The following is a 20,450-nucleotide window of genomic DNA, read 5'->3' as shown; positions in this document are numbered from 1 at the left end:
GGAGAAGCAGACTTCTCACTGAGCAGGGAGCCTGATGCGGGGCTCGATCCCAAGACCCAGAGATCATGACCTGAGCCGAAGGCAGACGCTTAACCCACTGAGCCAAGGCTCCCCGCATGCTGTCATTTCCGGACATTTTTGGTTAAATCAGGGAAGTTATCTTAAATGGGTTCACTTCAGGAGGTCTTTGTTCAGGACTGACTGATGCACAGGTAATGAAATGAGGTCTTTCTGCACTTAAAGCCCATTCTGAACCAGTTCTTTAGGCGGGCCTCATCTGCAAAATGGGGTAACAGTGTTCAAATCATATGGTCCTTGTGAGGATTAAATGACTGCTTTTTTGAGTTCCTGGATCTAGCCCTACCTACGTCCGTTTGAGCTGGGCTCCTCGAGGCAACTACCTCCCTTCTGGCGGGGGTCACCCATGGGACGGGGGGGGGGGGGTTTGCAGGTGGTAACGCTGGACCGAGTGACCCTGAGAGGGGCTTGACAGGGGGATGTGGAGGCCCTTCCTGTGGGAATGTCCATTAACCCCCACGGCTCAAGATTCCCTTCCTCAGTGTGAGGGGCTGGGGGCTTGTTTACACCCACGCACTGTACATCTGTCCACATTGCTCCATCCCACAGTGGGTCCCATGGGAGCCGTTTCTTAAACAAAGCGGTTGATGCCTATGGGAGGGGTCAGGTGTGAGACGCTCGGTGTTTAAATGGTGTCCTATACCCATACATGCCATGTTGTTCCTGTTCCGTGGTAGATGTTCCAGCTCCCTCTTCTCTGGGATGAGGTTGGAGACCCTACCTGGTGGGGGAGCACCAGGGGCTAAGTACAAGATGACAAAGACGCAGCACCTCTGTCCTGTAGGGCCGGCCGGTTTGGGTCAGGTACCACCTCCACAGTTCTCCTGGGAGGACACTGCTAGGAGTCTGCGAGGTGGTCTGGCTAGTATCTTTGCGTGTGTCCAGAAACCACACATTTGCCCACAGGGATGCCTGTCTGTTCCAGGGGTCCCTTTCCCACATCTGCTGTAGGGGGCAGGCCATGTCCCCCAGAAAGATTGCTGTCTTGGGCCCAGAGAGGTCAAACGCCCCCTCCGGGAACCAACACCAGGGTAACGAACGAGGTGTGCTGATCTCCTGACAGAACCTGAGCAATTAATTCACCTCTGTACCTCAGTTTACCCATCTCGAACTGGAGATGACAACTCCCACATGAGGCCGTGGTGAGGATTTTAAGTCGGCGTGTAAAATTCTCCGGAAAACCTTAGGCACGTGGTTAGTGCTGAGAACCGTGTCTGGCGTCCAGGGATGCAGAAACCCCCCCGCCCACAGCACTCAGCAAGCCCTTGGCAAGCACCCGGCGCAGCACCCATCCCACACAGGGACGGCGTGGGGAAGAAACCACACCGCCAAGGAACACACTGGCACTTTATATATACACAGCAGGTACAGGGTCTCGATAAGAAAATACACTCTGTGTTCAGGTGCACCCCACCACCACCCCCACAGAACACCCCAGGATGAGGACAGAGGGAAGGGGACAACCATAAATAGAGAAGAGAAGGGGAGGGTAATGCTCTAAGGGGCAAACACAGGCGGGGAACACACTGCCGGGAGGAGACACGACCTCTTCTTCCCCGGGAGAGAGCAATAGAGCGGCACGAGAGAACAGTAGCCACGACTAAGCCTGTGATGCCTGGCACGGGGAGCCTAACACGGGTAAGGGGGCGGGGAGGGGGGAAGGGGGCGGGTACGGGAAGGAAGAGAGCAGAGATGGCTTCCTTCCCTGTGGCAGGGCTGGGTCGGGGGCCCCTCAGTTTACATCCATGAACTCAGAGTTGGGCGGGGAACCGCAGGCAGGGGACGCTGGGGGGTCAGGTAAGCCGGGCTGGGGTTGCAGGCGACGTGCCACATCCTGGCGTTGGTAGAAGAGGACGTAGGCCGCCTTGGACTGCAGGGAGAGGACAGGAGTCAGCGTGGAGCTGCGGGCTGGGGCTGCCTGCGGGCTGGGGCTGCCGGGTGGGGCGTCAGGGGTCAGGGGTCGGGAGAAGGGGAGGAGGGAGGGAGATCCCACCTCGATCTGGTTCTCAGTTACAGGTGAGACGCTGTTGTCATCGAAGTAGTGCCACTGGCCACTGTCCTTGTTGCAGGCAAATGTCGTGTCTACAAGAGAAGGGGGCTGTCCACACCGGCTCCCCTGACCCCCCGAGAGCTTCCCGCATTCCCTCCCCACTCTGCGCGCCAGGACAACCTTGCCACCAGCTCACTTATCTTAGTCACACACGGGATATCCCGACCCCCCCGACCCCGGGCCAGCCCTGCCACAGGCCGGCACATACAGTGTCCGTCACGCAGGCCCCCGTAATGGTTGGAAACCGCGATGAGATCGTATTTGTACAGCTCTGGCGCCGACTCGTTCTGCGGCTTGATGACAAACTCAGAGAAGTCCAGGTCCCTGTGGGGGAGGCCAGGGTCACTCCCAGCTCGCCCCTTCCCCACTCCCTGCCCCTCCCCCCAACCACCCTGCTCTGGGCCCTGCCCAGACCGGATAGGAAACTCCACAAGGGTGTCCAGCTTCTCCCGGGAGAATTTGGTGTAGGAAAAGCGCTTCAGGTGGATGATGAGCGTCTCAGGGAGCATCCACAGGTCCAGCTTCTTGGTGGCCAGCTGGTGCTGCTTGCAGGTGGGGCAAAACCTGCAGGCAGGAGCCTGTGTCAGCACCTGCCCCTCTCTGTGTGCCGGGGGGACCCCCATGGGCCCCGTCCGGGTCGCAGAGATGCTGCTTTTCCTTCCAGACCGCCTGTTACTCCGGTCGGGCTCTCCTCCCGTGTTAAAACCGTGTCCTTCTTCAGGTACTGTCACGCACTAGCATGTGTTTTGCTTTGGGTTCGGGTCCATGAGACACTCGTCTTGTTTAGTGCCTGCCTCTGTCCCTCTACTTCTCCATTTTATCCACTCACTCACTTGCCAAGTACTTACTGACCGCTTACTGCCCAGTCTTGTGGCCACCCCTGCTCCACGGAGAAACCACTCCAATTTCCGAGACCGGTTTTAACTTTTTGGTTGCCCCTTTATATTTTGTTTATCCTGCAAGGAGCTACTGAGCGCCTCCTGTCCCTCCCCTCCCCACACCCCATTATCATTAGTGAGAAGAGACCACAGCAGAAACTTAGAAGTCTTCGCCCTCAAGGGTTTCCTCTGATGGAAAAAACAAAGAATGATGCAAAGGGGATCCAGGACATGCCAACAAGTGGTATTACTGAGCCAGGAGGAAAGTAATGCTGGACTAGACAGAGTGAGCCTGGGGAGGGAACGGAAGGAGAGATGGGGTGGGGGGAGTGGCTTCTAACAGGGTAGTAAGAGCGAGCTCTGAGAAGCTGACATTGGGTCAGAGACCTGAGCAAAATGGAGTCCGGTCCTGCAGATAACTGGACTGGAAGGAGGAACAGAAAGGCCAAGGCTCTCAGGTGGGACTGAGCCTGGGTACTGGTGGCCAGAGTGGCAGGAAGGGTCCGAGTGAGGGGCAAAGGAGGGACATTTGCAGGTAAGAGGGATCTGGCCAGGTCGTCCCACCCAGTTATCCCCCCAAGAGACCCCACTCCAGTCCCTCACCAGGGATTTTCCTTCTCCAGAGTTTCCACAGTGGTGAAGAGCTCAATGCACTCCTGCAGCCGCACCGGAGCCTTCTTCAGCACGTACCCAACACAGTCATGTTTCACGTAGCCCTAGGCCGGGGGCGGGGGTGGGAAATGGCCAGGAGTGAGGATGGTGCGTGAAAGGGACTGGGGGCAGGAGACCTGTGCCCCGTAGCTTCATGGCTCTGAAGCTGGAAATCTGAGTCCCTGGGAGCTCTGTGGTCATGGCTTGGAGGAGGTGGGGGTGGGGTGGGGGTGTGAAGGGTGGCGGGGGGTGGGTGGCTCGTTTACCTCAGCCTCCACCTCGTCATAGTAACGCTTCTTCATCTCCGGTTCCCAGTCGATGGCGATATACGGCTGGGCTGGGGGCGAGGGAGGTGGTCATGGGCCCTGCTGCCAAGGAAGCCCCCCACCCGCCTCCCAACCCTGGCTCACAGCTGAAGGAGACACCATGGGTATCCTCGTTGAAGGTCGAGCGGTCGCTGGTCCCATTGGAGTTCACGGTCTGCAGGGTGAACAGGTGCTTGCGCCGTGCCCTCTGGGGCCAGTGAGATGGTCCAGGGGAGCTGTCCACAGGGGCCCGGCTCCCGCCTGCGACTCCGGAGCTGGGCCCGGCCTGCTCTGGCCCAGAATCCTGGGAGCTGCCCCCAGCCACATGTCCAGGCTTGGGGATGTTGTCCTTATCCTCCATGTCTGCCAGGACAGGGGAGGGTGGCAGACGCGGGTCTGGGTGAGCCCCCAGGTGGCTGAGTGGCCATGTGCATGTGGGCAGACCTCCCCCAGACCTCCACCCCTCCTTCGGGCCCTGGACCGGCTCGTACAGACCGTCATCCTTGTCAGTCTTCTCTCCTTACCCCTCCTCACCTTTCTCATCTCCGTCGTCTTCATCATCCGAGCTGGGTCTGGTCACATAGCGCCTGCCAAGAGAGCAGAGCAGCCTCCTGAGGAGGGCCACGGGGGCCGGGAGGCCAGGGCCCCGGACTGACTCCACTTAGCTTCTGATGGAAACCACTGGCAGCTGTTCATGCTGAGCCTGGAAGGTCTCCAGAGATGACACAGAAATGCAGGAAAAGGTGGCTTGACCAGGTAGGGTCTCGTGAGCCGCGGCTAAGGAGTATGGACCTTAAGTATGGTGAGCCACTTTAAATAAACACCCCATCAACTGTCAACTTTGATCAGGGCAGGCCTCTGAGCAATGGCCTTGTTAGTGTAGCACGAAGGAGCGATTAAGCCAGAGAGCCCACTGCTGTTAGCCTCGCTAAAGCCTCCGGATTTTAGGGCACAGTGGAGATCTCTTCGTAAAAATCCAAATAACCCTGCCTCACCAAGGAGAGAGTAATCGAGATGCACAGGACAAAGGTATGTGTGTTTTGTCCATTTTGCTGACCCTGGTTATCCCCAACACCCAGGAGGGGCAGTGGCAAAGCCGGAGGTGTAGACCGAGCAAAAAAACCCGCCAAGTTCCTCTCTGGCCACGTTAAGCTTCGCTTCGGAAGCGGAAGAGGGTTGGCAACAAGCAGCTCAACACCCAGGTCTGAATTCGGACTCCACCTCCCCCCCTTGCACCCCAAAAGGCAGACTCACGACAGGCGGTAGAGCAGAATATGATAGAGGGCATCCCAGGAGAGCCGGTCGCGGGGCACCGACACCAGGAGAGGGTGCCCGAAGAGCATCAGCCCATAGTAGGAGTTGTTGTAGTCCCGGGCTGGAGTGCGCTCCCGCAGGTAGATGGGAAGCACGACGTCCTCCCTGGTGTTCTCACCAATAGCAGACCTGCCTGACACCTCGTATCTGTGCAGGGGGGGCGGTGAATGTCGGGTCACACCTGATCAGGACACGCCTTCTACCCACTCACCCCTCATGGCTTGAAAATAGTTTTTTAAAGGGTCTGAAGAACCACCCCATGGTTTGCGCTTTACAGACTGGTAGATGGCCCAACACTCTGCCTGACGTTTTACAGAGCGCTCTGGTGGTAAAAAAGCATTGAGGAAAGGGACACAAAATTTTTATCGACGAAGGGATCTAAAACCATTTTGTTTTCAGAAAACCCTCCTTCGTTTAAAAAAATCTTCTCTACTCAAGATGTAGCACTTACTGTTTTATTTTTATTTGCTATTTTTTTAAAGATTTATTTGAGAGCACGAGTGGGAGAAAAGAGAAAGCACACGTACGCAAGTGCAAGTGGGGTAAGCGGCAGTGCGAAAAGACTCTCCAGCAGACTCCCTGCTCAGAACAAAGCCCGACGCAGGGCTTGATCTCCTAACCCCGAGTTCGTGACCTGAGCCTGAATCACAAGCCGGATGCTTAACCAACTGAGCTACCCAGGCGTCCCTGCACTTTCTATTTTAGTTACCCAAAGATTTCAAATTTGTTCTGAATACTCTGATGTTTGGAAAATATCTTAGTGTTCCCTATTTCAAAAATCCCTTTTGGTTTTCTGAGGACTGCAACAGGAGTAAGGAAGGAGAATCAAGTACGCGGTACACGGGAGATACTCGGTGTGTGCTGACTAAAATGAAGAAACAGGAGCCTCCACCATGTACAAGGAAAAAACACCCAGGAACCCCCTGTGTAAGGATGTCTCGCCCACCTTCCTGACAGCCCCAAGGCTTCTGCCCTACTAAGGCCCACGACCCAAACCCTGCACAAGGCGGGTGGCTTGTGAGTCCAGCCAAAGGCGGGCAGGGAAGCTCGCTAAGAGGAGGAGATTCCGGAGGTACCCTTAAATCCCCGGGGCCCTCACTCACATGAAAATATCATCTCGGTCCAAGATGCTGCTCAGAGACTCCTCCAGCTGGTAGATCTTATAGAAGCGGTGACTGAACACGTCGGCCACCATCATCTGGGAATGGAATGCAGCGGGGACTCGTCCGGGCCCTCTGCCTCCCTGTCCCTCAATCCCACCCTCCCTGTGCCTGCAGAGCCTCACCCTCTCAGGCGACATGCCAGTGTGTTTGGCCAGAGCCACACACAGATCCGAGATCTTGCCCTTCTTGGGGACCACGAGCCGGTGCTGTAGGGGAAAACGGTATCCACACAAGAACAGAAGGGCATGTGGTCAGTCGGTATGGGCCACGTCAAGGTACAGCAGAGCCCTCAAACTCTGACTACAGCCCTCATCACGTTCCCACATCTCCATGACCCTATACCTGCTCTGGCTTGCGGCGAGGATCCATGGAGACAAAGAAGACCTCCATGACCCTCTTGTGGCTGACAGGCAGCGGGACACTGAGGTAGCAGAAGGGGTCGAAGGTCACTGACACGTTGCCACAGTCAGGGCAGACCAGCGTGGACTTGAAGAGACCGTGGAAAGTGTCCACAATCACAGAATCATTCCGCCGTTTGTGGTTCTGCCAGGCCTCCTGAGCGACCTCCTATTGACAATGTCATGGTGGGTGACAAGGTTTGCCCAGGGAAGGGGAAACTGCAGCTTGGGGTGGGTGTGCATGGAGCTGAAGTCAAGGTGAGGGTCATGGCAAAGTGCAGGGATGGAGTTACAGCCAGGGCTCTCCGGAGGCGGTGTTCAGTCAGGCTGGGGTCTATTTGGGCAGGAGACTGGGTAAGGGGCAACTCTGGGCTGGGGCCCAGGCTGGGAGGTCAGGTAGGGTGTGGGAGGCCCCAGGGAGCCCAGAGGATCCCTGAAGCTGAGGCCCTGGTGGTTTTAATGGAGCTCTCAGCACAGGAGTCTCTGAGGAATGCCCACCTGATCTGGTCGCCCAGCAGCATCGCACAACTCCACATATTCCTTCTTCTTGACGCGATTGAGGTCCTCATGCAGCCCATCCAGGAGGAACGACAGCAGCTCCTGCGAGTCATGCTGCTGGTAGCCCAGAAATTGGGACGCGAAGTGGCCAACCTTGGTCTGAGAAGACGGGCAAGGCGGTCAGGGTGAGAGAGCATGAGGGGGGGGGGGGGGGGGGGGTGGGGGGGGGTGTGCATGGGTAGGGGCAGCCCAGGCCCGAGTCATACCTTGAACACATGTCATACCTTGAACACATGAGGCACGATGGACCGGTGGTGGCCGGACCAGGCCTGCTTCACCAGGTCTGCATAGGCCTCAGCGATCTCACCCTTCATGCCCAGCGGGTTGCAGAAGTTGAGCTCCTCCAGGTAGCGGTTTTTGAGGAAGTACTCGGTGAGCTGTGGCACATTGCTGAGGCACTGCAGAAGGCAGGGCCCAGGAAAACGAGGCAGAGGAGAGGAGAGAGGGGTGACCAAGGTGGAGACAGAGAGGAAGAAGCAAAGAGGAAGAAGACAGAAGGCGGGGGGGAATGAGGCGGGGGAGAGAAGGCAGCAGCATCTCGAGAAAAGGAAGAACGTGGTGACAAAGGAGAAAAGAACCCAAAACAGAGGGGAGCAGAGGGAGAAGGTACTGATGTTTCAGGGAGGACCGCGGGCACATCAGGTCCAACCTGTAGAGCCCCAGCTTCCCACCTGACCCTTGCCCTCCAGTCCCCCAACCCAATCCTCGTCACTTGAGGCCCACCCCCGTGGCTGTGCCAGACACAACTCTACTCGCCCAACCTGCAGGGCCGAGTTCATGAAGCACGTGTTGCCCAGGTTGGTGAGACCACAGATGCCTGGCTGGCCCTGGAAGTTCTCATCCTCCTCCAACGCAGTGTTCCTAGGGCAGAGGGGAAATGCTTATCAGCTGAAGGTCAACAGTGTGCACATGAAATGGGCTCATGAATGCAGTCATCCTGCCTACTAGGGGGACCCCACTCTGACCCAGACACTCTAGGGGCTTACACGGCCTGTGGCTGGGCACTGGGCCAAGTGCCATCCTTGTTTCGGGTCTCCATGATGACCACCTGGGTCGAGGAAGAGAAAGAAAAGCAGGCACTCATGGAGGGCCTATGGGCACCTCACTCTCCCTTCCCCCAACCTGAGAGCACTGGTGGTGAGCAGGAGGGCCCTCCCCACCCTCACCTGCCCAGTCTTGAGGGCAGCGTCGAGCACTGTGACTCGTGTGTTACACAATCTCTCAAAAGAGCCCTCGGCGTTCTTGATCCACAGCCGTGTCTCTTCCTGGGGGTTCACCAGAAACTGCTCTCGGGCGGTGCGCAGAACGAGGTCTGTGGAAGGTGGCAGAGGATCCTCCTGAGACCCTGAATGATCGACCCATCTCGGCATTAGCCCCTGACCCATCCTCAGACTTTGCACGCCTGGTCGATACCTTGTGTGCCCGAGCCATCTCTGAGTGACAGATGCCGGCTGGGGACCCGAGACCACCCCCAGCAAGGACCCTATAGCATACCGTCTTAGCCGCGGGAGAGCAGCTCACACCCCCTCAGGACTCTAGGGCACGCCCTCAGGGCCGCTGCCCAACTAAACCGATACCTTCCTGGTCCTCCAAAGCCCGACCGCTGCCTTCCCAGTCGGCCACAGACAAGGCCCCGGCTGTCTTGGGTCACCGAGCTGCAGGAAGGCCGACTCACTCTGTGGCCCTCCAACTTACCAACAGAATCCGTACGGCTGAATTGAGCAGTGTGGGTTGTGTCCATATCACTGTGCCGGGCCAGCAGCAGTTCTACTGGGTACACTTCGACCTTTTGGACGCTGGGTAGCTCCACAACCTGGGAGGAGGAGGGGGGCGCACACGGGTGTACCCACACAGCAGACAGACACAGGCACGACAACCTCTGAGGTCAGAGGAGCGTGCACACAGACGTACACACACCAAGATACTTGAGGGAAGAGGAGTGCAGACAGGATATCGCTACACAGCGTATGCGGGGACCCACGTACACGAGTCTAGACCCATCCCGGGCCTCCAAGGCCTTTCTCCTGCCCCGAGCACCCGCCTCATCCACAGTACCTTGCGCTCGATGGGTGGCTGGCCATGCTCTAGACCGTACCAGTCGACCAGGTAATGCCAAGCCGCCGCTGGGAGCAGCACATAATCCTCACCTTCCACTAGACCCTTCTTGAGGTGCCAGTTTACCTGGTCTGCCGGGGGCAGAGAAAGAATCATGAAGGGAAAGTGTTAAGTCACTCTGGCCATCTCCCTGATGACATAGGTCAGTGAAGACGCATATGATCGTTGGCTGTAAGGACAGAGGGGACAAGAGCTCCAGGGCTTGACTGGGGTGGGGAGGGAGAGGCCTGGTACCTTCAAAGAGGTCAGCATTATTGATGCAGCCTGGGAAGGTGCCAGAGTCCTTGTCTCCTCCCTGCACATACGCTTCCCACTGTTTGTACCAGTGCTGCTCCACGAGGAACCTGGACCAGACGGGGAACAAGGGTGGCACATGGTTACCTGGAGTTAGTGGTACCACTTCCCATGTTTAGTAGACTAAAAGGATCAACACACTGCCAGTCAACATGACAAATTTCATATACACCTAAAATAATACCAGGATATGTGTCAATTATAGCTCAATAAAAAAGGGAAATCTCTCCCAGAACTTAACATGAAAATTTAAAAAAAGCTTCACCATCATATAAAAATAATCAGAAGCAAAATGTATTCAGCGAAACTCAGGTTTAAACAGATTACCTAATTTCTGAGGACACTAAAAGAGGTTTGATTAAAAACAGAAAATAGGGGCTCCTGGGTGGCTCAGTGGTTTAAAGCCTCTGCCTTCGGCTCAGGTCATGATCCCAGGGTCCTGGGATTGAGCCCCGCATCGGGCTCTCTGCTTAGCAGGGAGGCTGCTTCCTCCTCTCTCTCTCTGCCTGACTCGCTGCCTATTTGTGATCTCTCTGTGTCAAATAAATAAATACAATCTTTTTAAAAATAAAAATAAATACAAACAAAAACAGAAAATGGCAAAACCCCAAACAAAACAAGACAAAACAAACCACAAATCCACATCCAGAGTGCCAGGAAGTATGAGGTTTTATTATAGAACAAAGAATTAGGCTGAAAATTATCCATTATTTACAGCTAATGTAGAGCTTTTAGCCACTCATTAAGTGTGCAGTTGTTTATAAAGGATATATAAAGGGAGAATAAGAAATCAATTATTAAATTCTGGAAACCTGCTCAGAAACAGAAGATTTTAAAATGCAAAAGAACTCCTTCAAAGACTGCATCCCACCATTTTTCATCACTTTTGTGTTGAGGATTTATTTCAGCTTTATAATAGATCTCCGAGCTTATGGTAACTAGCTCGTTCTTTTTTTTTTTTTTTAAGATTTTTATTTATTTGAGAGAGAGACAGAGATAATAAGAGAGAGCAGGAGCGGGGAGTAGAGAGAGGAGGAGCAGGTTCTCCACTGAGTGGGGTGTCTGACCCGGGGCTCGATCCCAGGACCCCAGGATCATGACCTGAGCAGAAGGCAGACGCATAACCGACTGGGTCACCCAGGCGTCCCTCTCTCTTTTTTTTTTTTTTAAATTGTGGCAAAAAGCAGCACATACCGTAAAATTTACCACCTGAACCATTTTCAAGTGTACAGCTTGACCAGCTCTCTTTTAAAAGAGGAACTCTGATATGCATGACACCTAGGATGAACATTTAGGACGGCTGAACGCTGCCTCTGTAAAATGTCAAGGGCAATTCTCAAGACCAGAAAGACCTGACATAGAGTAAAAATGCTGAATGAATGTTAGCCGTTATTGATTCAGTCCCAGGGCTTGGACCTCAAAGCTCACAGACACACAACCCCTGTCCACACTCAGTCACACACCTGCTCTGCTATGGGATTTGTGACATATAAGAGGCTGTCCCAAAGTTAACCGCCTCAAATAAACAATTTTTAAAAATATCATTCTCACGCTGTAGTGATTAGTGTTCTAGCAATTTAACCCTTTCAGTGGGATTCTTTAAAATGGCAACTTTTCCTGTGTTCATAAAGGGATGAGGGAGGTGGAGCGATGGAGGGCTAGAAAATCTTGCAACAGTCATGCGTCACCCACACAGGCACACATTTTGGTGGGGTTGTTTGTTTTGCTGCACTGACCCCCCTGCACATCCCTCATACCAGGAACACACGCCCTCCCTGCCCCAGTGGCGCATGCCACAAACCTCCCATCACTCTTCTGGAACACCCCATCACTGACCCCCACCCCTCCCTGCTGTGGCTGGCTTTCAATGCCTCCGCTGGCAGGTCTATGACCTTAACGTCTTCCCTAAAGCTTTTCCTTGCAAGGTGAGGCACTGCTCATCCTTGAATGAAGAGCAGATTTTTAAGGAAAATGAACATTAAAACCACTCTGTAGCATACACCTGGAACTAATGTAACACTGTGTATCAACTATACAGCAATTAAAAAAAAATCACACTGCAGAGGTGAGCAAAATCCCTCGTACCTGAATTTCTAAAGTCTTCACAGGAGCCTGAAGTTTATACCAATTTTCACAGAGTAAGACTACCAGATTTCTTCAGGTTCAAGGACACTTTTAAAAATGTTTAACATCTCTGAAATTGGGATGTCTCATGATCTGTCAGCCCAGTTGGCAGTCATGACAGAACTGCCATCGTCTGATAGGGAAGCACACACATTGTTAGATTTACCCCTACGTATTTGATCGAGAGGAAGCAGTCATAAATGGTATCTTTAAATTTTCATTTTTCAATTTCTTCCTGCTAGTATACAGGAATAAAACAGATCATGCTAAAGTCACTTATGTTTCTATTTCCTCAAATTTCCTGAAGTGCTTACGAAATATGTGCTTATGGGGGAAAAAAAACCACTCAACAAAGTTCTTTGTCCTCTGGTTTTCTCTCATGTCTGAAAAAATTGGTTATATTGGTTAAGATAACAATATACATAACAGGTCAACTATACTAGATACAAAAATCAGAGAGAAACAAATATGGATATTAAAGAGGAGGTAGGGTTTCCTATTTGTTTATTAAAAGCTTTGTCAGCCTATTCAGACAGTAAACATAGTACTATGTTGTTCTAAGTTTATCACTTATATATCCGTAGAGACCTAAATAGATGTATACAGAGGCATGTAAATGAATCCTTTACTGTAAATTGTTACATCCATAACGCACCAAAGGAGGAAAACTAGAATTTGGGCCTTTTCTGTAAAACGTCATTATTTTATGCCCAGATTATAAGGTCCTTTCTTAACACCAAATTATTAACTCTAGGTGTTTTCTGACATCAAAAAAGTTAGGCTTCTAATCATCTTTGTTATTTATCACTGCATTTTTACAAAGTTGACTCTAAGTATTTTTTGTCCTTACCTCAATTTATATTTTTTCCCCCAACAACTATTTTTGATTTGTCTTTCCCCAATTCAGAATAATAATACTACTAAAATGTTCTTTTATGGCGAAAACACCTCTGGGAGATAACACCTCTGGGAGATAACACAAAGATTTGCTCTGTCCCCCTATAAAAGGAATGAATGGCAATAGGCATAACTAGGTTTAATTAAAATTCTCCAAATTTCAAAGAACTTAAAATTTTTATAAAAGCTCGTTCATGTTCCAAACTTAACATTTTCTTTAAATTTTATTGGGTTTTTAATTTTAATTCTAGTAAAGTTAACACAGTTAGTTTCAGGTGTGTAATATAGTGACTCAACAATTCTATATATTACCCAGTGCTCATCGCACTAAGTGTACACTTTAACAAACTTGGTATTTTTGAAAAATGACAAATCAAAAAAAGCAAGTTTATCTTCCTACCTTAATTATATTAATCATAATTAGAATTGCAAATATCTTTCAATAATTGTGTATTTTCAAGCTAAAAAGCATACACATGTTCAAGCAACAAAGACTCGTGCAATTACTATATACCAAAAGATGCCCTAGTTCAGGACTCTAAACTCCCCCCACCACCCCCCCACCCCCCCCAACCCCCCCCAACCCCGCCTTCATGAAAAGTCTGAACAAGCACTAGGGGGACCGACTCAATGACAAGGGAATTGCCAGAGGTCTATTGTTTATTTCAGTCTTTCATTAGTTCCAGAAGTCAAGGCATATCCACCTTGTTTAAGAGCTACTGCAGCAGTCACCAAGCAAATGGTGAAAATTGCTGGTTGAGTTCTAGGGTCTTCATTACACTCTATGGTCCCTGGTGCTGCGCAGACTTCTCCACTGACAGAAAACCCTCAGCATTTCTAGGGTAGCCCTTAACCTGGAATGGAACACTGTCACTTTCCCTTCACACATCACTATCCACTCTGCCACACTCCTTCCTTTACCTGAACAAAGAACTCCTTGCCTGCTTACCTGTTAGGAAACTACACACAGCCTGCACAAACCTTCTAGAAACTCCCTCCACTCTCCCTGATTTAATTATGTTTGTAGATAGTTCATTCTTAAAAAGAAAAATTGGTATTTGCCAAGGAAGTTTTACTATCATAGATTTCAATTTACTCTTAAAATACAAGTTTTTCCTAGAAATTAAATCAGTTCAGATGGCCAGATTACTTGCCCTTGCCCAGACCTGCTAGCTGACAAAAGAAGGTGCAAAATATTAATAATGGTATTAAATGACTTAGGGATTATTCGTCCATGACTTCGAAATGCTTTGTAAACACAAATTTCCTGACCACTGCAGCAAACCCCTATAAAATGAAAACCAAATTAAAGAACCTTGAGATGCTTTGCTCTCACCTAAGTAGATACGCATTTTTTAAATGTTAAGGAAAAAGGCTTCATGTTATCTATCAGCCACAACTGCAGAGATGAACTGGCTTCAATATTGAACCAACATTGGTGGGGTGATTTTTTTTTTTTTATTGACAAAACATACTTTTAAAAATTCACATAAAATTAACCATTTTCAAATGAACAGTTCGGTGGCATTTAGTACATTCACAGTGTTGTGCAACCGCGACCTCTATCTAGTTCCAAAACATTTTCAACACCCTGAAAGGAAACCCATACCCATGAGGTAATTTTAAAGGGTATTGTCACCAGGAGGCTGTAAAGGCAGGATGGGGCAGGAACGGGAACCCCCAACCCTCTCTGAACACATCCAAATGAACTATAAAAAACGTTCCAGTAATTGTTGTTTATTTTCAGGATGGAATGAGGCTTTTCCTTGCTGAATGGCTACAGCGCAACACTCAAAAAAAAAAAAAAAAAAAAAGATTTCGTATTCCCTATTTGGAGAACCTCAGCTTGTCCCACTCCCCAGTAACAAGGGACACATATATCTCACTAGCACTGTGACTAGAGAACTCTAAAATGAGCAAACCTCACTCAGAAAAGCCCTCAAGTGAGTGCATGCCCACGGTATTACAGGAACAGCAAGGGTCCAATATGGCCGGATGGAGAGAATTTGGGGGTGGGGGTGGGGGTGAGGGTGTGTGTGTGTGTGTGTGTGTGCGCGCGTGTGCGTGTGCGCGCGCGCGCGCGCGCTGGAAATCAGAGATGAGATCGGAGAAGCAATCAGAGCCCGGGACCAGCCTCGCCAGTCATTGTAAGAATCGTAACATTTACACTACACGAGATGGGAAGCTGTTAAAACGTTTTGAGAAGTGGATGGACAGAAATGTTTTTAAAAGAATTACCGTGTAAAGAAAGAAAAAAAAGAGTACCTTTATAGTGGAGAAACAGGGCAGAGATACCACCCTCACCAAATGATCAAGGCTAACGTCACCAATGACGTCATGTGGATACCATGTACCACCTGATATGATGCGAAGGGCACACGGTACGCACCTAGTATGATTTCACATGTATCCTCCATAAAATGAAAGCTTAGACCACAAATACTACTTACGGATGCATACAGAAATGGAAAAACGTTAACAAATTGAAAAATTCAGGCTAACAGTGGCGCACGGAGAGGGATTTTCACCCGAGAGGGGCATAGGATTTCTTAAGCTAACGGTCTGAATTTTAAGATGAATGGTGAATTCACAAATTTGTTTTATTATTCTTTGATTTTTTTTACTTTGATATAGACTGAAAAATATTGCAAAAATAATATAAAGAATTCCCGTATACCCTTCATCCAGATTCCCCAAATATAACATTTATCCATTCACCCCATCATTGTTTCTTTACATACATTTTTATGTACGCTATTTTTTCCAACCATTTGCGAGTAAGCTGCTTACAAGATGGTTCTTTATCCGTAAAAATTTCGGTATGTATTCCCTTAAAAAAAAAGATACTCTTTCATAATCACAGTACAATTAACTAAATCAAGAAATTATCACTGCTGATATCTAATCTACAAGTCTCAGTCAAATTTCACCAATTTCCCCATTAACATCTTTTACAGTAAAAAAAGAGAAAATTAATTTTATGAGAAAAAAACCTGATTTTTAAAAATAATTTATTTTTCTCTGCTCCAGGATCCAATCCAGGACCACACATTGCATTTTAGTTATGACTCTTTAAATTCCATTAATTCCTTTAATCTGGAACAGTTCTTCATCCTTTGTCTTTCACGACCTTGAAATTTTTGAAGAGCACAGGCCGTGTATTTTTTACAGAATGTCCATCAACCTGGGCTACGTAAACGTTTTATGCGATCTTGTTAGGTCTTACGTATATCACAATTTTAAAAATGAGATGCAACTCGGCGAGAAATAAAATAAACCCAGAAACAGTACATTTCAAGCACTTAGCCAAGAAATCAGTAAAACAAGCGGATTTATCAAGATACGCATTGACATTTTTTTTAAATAGCTATTTCTCCTGATTACAAAAACAAAACAGTACTAACACAGAAAACAGATGTAACATCGAAGGCCCCTCCCGTGCCAATCACCTGCACTTTCTCCCGTCCTGGGAAGAAGGCCTCGGCCAGAGGCAAAAACCTCGCCGCGTCACAAACTTTGCTCATTCGCAGGCGCCATTTTCTGCTTCACAGGCACCACCTCCCCTCTGCAGTCTTTCCTCGGCCTCAGGACACGCCCCTCGGCCCACGTCACAAGCCTCTTTCCCAGGCGCCAGCTCCCTCCACCACGCAGGCTCCGATTCCCTCCCTCCCGCCCACAGCCCTAAGGCTCCGATTCCGCTTTTCTGCCTGACGTCATCCGCTTTCCCTAGCTCTCAGGCGCCAGGCAACCGCAGGCCGCCCCTGCAGCCAGATGCTACTTAAACACCGCGCAGACCACGCCCCTCGCCCTCGGCCGCCGAGCCCGCCTTTCCCAGGTTCCGAGTTCCACCACGCAGGCCCGGCCCCACCCCCGTAACCGTTTCTTCTCCGGCCCCGCCCCCGCCGCCTCTCCCAAACAAACCCTCTCCTGTTCTCAGGCCTTGGGCGCCACCATACAGTCCCCGCCCCTTTCCCAGACAAGGCGATCCACTCGCAGGCACTTCCCCGCCCTTCCCGCCCGCAGTCCCACAGGCCACTCCCCCACCCCCGCGGTAATTCTGCGGACCTCGGCCGCCACGTCCTCCGCAGCTGCCTACGCCCCCGCTTGTCCCCCTCCGCCGAGGATCCGCTCGCAGCCCTGCCTCACCAGCTTTCGCCGGCCCGCAGTGGACGCCCTCGTCCACTCTCGCCGTTTTCGATCTGGAGCCGCTGGCTCTCGAGGCCCGGCACAGCTTCGCGCTGCGGCTCTTGGTCCTCGGCCGCAGCCGCCACATTCGCTGCGACCGCCGCCATCACCGTTCACCCTCCTCTTACAGCTACCGCATCTGGAGATGGGAAGAGGCCCCTCAACGGCCACTTCCGGATTCTGATCCCGGAAACGGAAACAGAGCCCCCCAAATGGCCAGGGGGCTACTGCCATCTTGGAAAGGGACCCCACGGTCGGACGCGTGGAGGGGCTAGGCAGGCATCGGACTGTGGGCGGTGATCTATGCGGCTAATGGGCGGGGTAAAACCTCCAGTTGGGAACCAAGAAAGACAAAGGTGCCTTGTAGGACTTTAACGCCATGTTGAGTCTGGGTAAAAGGTTGTGTGGAAAGGTACAGGCGGAGGTCCCCGATATGGACGAAGACATTTTGGGGAATGCTCAGGGACACAAAGGTTCCGGGCTTTCTCGGTCCCGTGCTTTGCTGGGGAGCAGGGGCCCCTGCCCTGAGAGTTTTTGTTAAGCTGACCAGAACGCCCTACCTTCATTGCACTGCTCTTCTCATCCATCAAAACCTGGTACAAGAAAGATCACCACCCAGGCCTGCGGGCTTTCCCTGCCTGAATTAGATTTATTTTCTTGACAAACGTGTTGAAGGCAAGTCAGCCTCGAGCCCAGTGTATTTGTTGGCATTATAGCAATGATAACTTGTAATAGTTGGCCCTATTTAAGTGCTTTATTGCATGTAAATAGTAGCCTTAGGCAGCAGATAAATACCCTGTCACCTTTGGACTTCAATGGGGCAAGCTGAGGACCAGAAACGTTAGTTCATTTTGTCCCAGCTAGTAAATGGCTGAGCTGTGGTTCGAACTCAGAACTGTGACCTTAAGCACCAGGCCATAGATCTCAAACTGTGGTTCCAGTCTTCTTACTGGTTCAGGAGACCTTCTCAGGAAGGTTCACAAAGTCAAAACTATCTTCACAATACTTTTTTTCATTGTCATTCTTTCCTGCATGTGTGGTGTAATATTCTGAGGCTACATGAGCAAAAGTTCTTTAGATGTCCTCAATTTTTAACACTATAAGGGGATCGTGACCAAAAAGTTTTGAACCATTGCACCAGGCCAGGGGTTCTCAACCTAGACGCCATTGACATTTCTCTGTCGTGGGAAGCACTGCCCTTTCCCCACTGAATAGCAAGTTATCATCCCCTAACTGTTTCATTCCCAAAAGTGTCTCCAGACATTGCCAGTGTTCTTCGGGGATGGAGATCACTGGTTGAGAACCACTGCACTAGGCTCTGCCATCCTCATCTGCTGGGGCTTCCAGCCTTTCCTCTTGTTGGTAATTTGAGTATTTCACGCTCTGGCTTCCTGTATCTACCTGCCTATTGGCTGCCCCCACCTGACCGTCCTATATACTCCCTAAGACAGGCTGATGATTGTGGCTCTGGTTCAGTGACTTCCTTATCACCACCCATCTCCACAAGACCACCGGTTGCCTTCCCACACCTCTAGGCTGGTGCACATAGCTCCCTGAACCTGGAGTGTCCAGAACACCCTCTCCCCCTGCACAATTTCAAGCCCCACCCATCCACTGGATATAGTAGTTTACCTCAACTTTCAGTTAACCTCTATAGAGCAGGGATTATGTCTCTGTTACTGTGATTCCAGCCCCTAGCCCAGACCTGGCACAGCTGAGGGGTTACAGCTCAGTTGTGTAAACTCTGAGGGAAATGAGACTAGCCCTTTCACCCTGGGGTCTATAATGGCACGGAGTCTGGCAATTGGCAAGTAGCTGGTCTTCATGCCCAGCTGAATCTTGTCAGATTCTCTGAATTGCCTCTCCTCATTGCCCCTCTGCAGACTTCTCCTCCCCACTTACTGGGTAGCCTGTCCTTCCTACAGTTCAGCAAGAGGTCTCCCGTCCCCAGGCCTAGACTGGTTTCCTCACCTTCCAAAGGCCCACCTCTGTACACACCAATGACCCTACCACTTCCCAGAGCAGTTGTGTGAATTCTAGTCCTTTTAAGTCTGGCCTGGCAATCCTGCCTCCCTTTACAAGGTCCTTGTCTTCCCAGCCTCCCTTGCTGCCAGAGGTGGCCATATCATCTTATTCTAGCCACAGAACGGCACCGAAGTCTGTTGAGCTTGTGGAAGGTTCAGCCCTGTTACAAGGTAATAAGACAGGACAGATGTCCTGTTTTCCTCGCTTGCTTTCCCATCTCTGGGAACATGGCAGCCATCATGGAACTAAAGCTGTAGGCTGAGATATCGCCAAAATGCTTACAGGGGCACAGTGGAATGATTAATGGTCCTCAGGCCTCCACCACTGGACTACGGTAAGCAGCCTTAGCTTATTACCTGGAGTAGGCATCACGTCCTTCTCAGGGTTATCTCACCCATGCCCATGGTTTCTGTTACTTCCTGGACACCAATAATCGAAACTTCTAATTCCATCCATTGGTGGCCCCATCTCTGAATTTAACCCATTTAAAGGATTCCCCTACCTACTCAGTGGTCCAAAATTTACCCTCCTCTCCCACCTCCCTCTCCAACTGGCCTGCCTCATGGTGTCCAGTTCTGACATGTGGTCATACTGGGCCTCTCCTCCCTACCTCCTGGTTTTATTGGGCCTTCCCAAGTGTCTTGCAAACAAACAGCCCCTCTACATACACCGGTCCCCACCATCTGGCTTCCTCATACACTTGGGTGAATCTCACTCTTTTCTCTCTGCTTCATTTTTAGTTCATCCTCTATTCAGCCTGCCCCACCTGCTTCAACACAATGTTCCACTACTGCGTGGACATAGTCATGCCATGTCCCTGGCCCACCTCAGTGCTCTCCTAGATGATGGAGACCAGTTACAAATTCTCCAAGGTCCCAGAACTCACCATGGATTGAGCCCACCCCTGCCCCTTCAGGGACTTGCAATCAGGTTTTTCACTTTAGACTTTTTAATATTTCATACAGCGATTATGGTGCATTCAGGAACCCAACCCCCCAAACCCCACTAGGAGGGCCCCCACCCCAGCCCTCCCACCCCATTTGAGGGCCCCAGGTTTAGAGTGGAGGACGGGGAAGTAACCACCCATCTGGGACTGACCCCAGACACTGTCCCTGCCCTGCCTCACCCTCCCCAGGGGTTCAGGGATAACACCTGGGCCCGGACCCCATGCACCCCTCTGCCCCTGCTTGTGCACATATACACACTATGGCTCCTTGAAGAGTTGGTCAGTTCCTGGCAGGGCCCTACTCAACAGCACCGAGTGGGACAGGGGCAGGAGGGTGGGGCTAAGGAGACCCTGAGAAGGAAGGAGGCCCCAGCTATGGGACTGCAGGAGGGAAAGAGTGGGGGCCCCCCACCTCGTCCACCTCCCAGAGTCTCTCCGGTAGTCCGCAGGTCCCCCTGCGGCCGAGGAT

At 51.1% G+C, this 20,450-nt stretch overlaps 2 protein-coding genes across 2 annotated transcripts in view; one reads left to right on the top strand and one right to left on the bottom strand.

The window, feature by feature from the left end:
- The window catches only part of LOC111150571 (zinc finger protein 674-like), an 886,492-nt gene that overhangs the window by 174,436 nt on the left and 691,606 nt on the right, over positions 1-20,450 (top strand). The window lies entirely within an intron of this gene.
- Positions 1,412-17,251, bottom strand: LOC111150575 (ubiquitin specific peptidase 11). Its single transcript, XM_022508071.1, is given in 22 exon segments — positions 1,412-1,948; positions 2,072-2,160; positions 2,337-2,452; positions 2,543-2,692; positions 3,610-3,722; positions 3,924-3,994; positions 4,083-4,325; positions 4,497-4,549; positions 5,217-5,423; positions 6,380-6,474; positions 6,562-6,645; positions 6,782-7,006; positions 7,336-7,494; positions 7,620-7,793; positions 8,157-8,256; positions 8,382-8,443; positions 8,562-8,707; positions 9,091-9,208; positions 9,451-9,581; positions 9,745-9,854; positions 16,972-17,123; positions 17,125-17,251. Coding segments are annotated over 22 exon segments (2,856 nt in total). The 5' UTR covers positions 17,245-17,251; the 3' UTR covers positions 1,412-1,810.

The sequence above is a fragment of the Enhydra lutris genome, unplaced genomic scaffold (assembly GCF_002288905.1).
Source record: "Enhydra lutris kenyoni isolate GAN:26980312 unplaced genomic scaffold, ASM228890v2 scaffoldscaffold23, whole genome shotgun sequence".
NCBI classification, from domain to species: Eukaryota; Metazoa; Chordata; class Mammalia; order Carnivora; family Mustelidae; genus Enhydra; species Enhydra lutris.
Note: the sequence above shows the minus strand (reverse complement) of the source record. Positions and strands in the feature narration are given on the sequence as shown.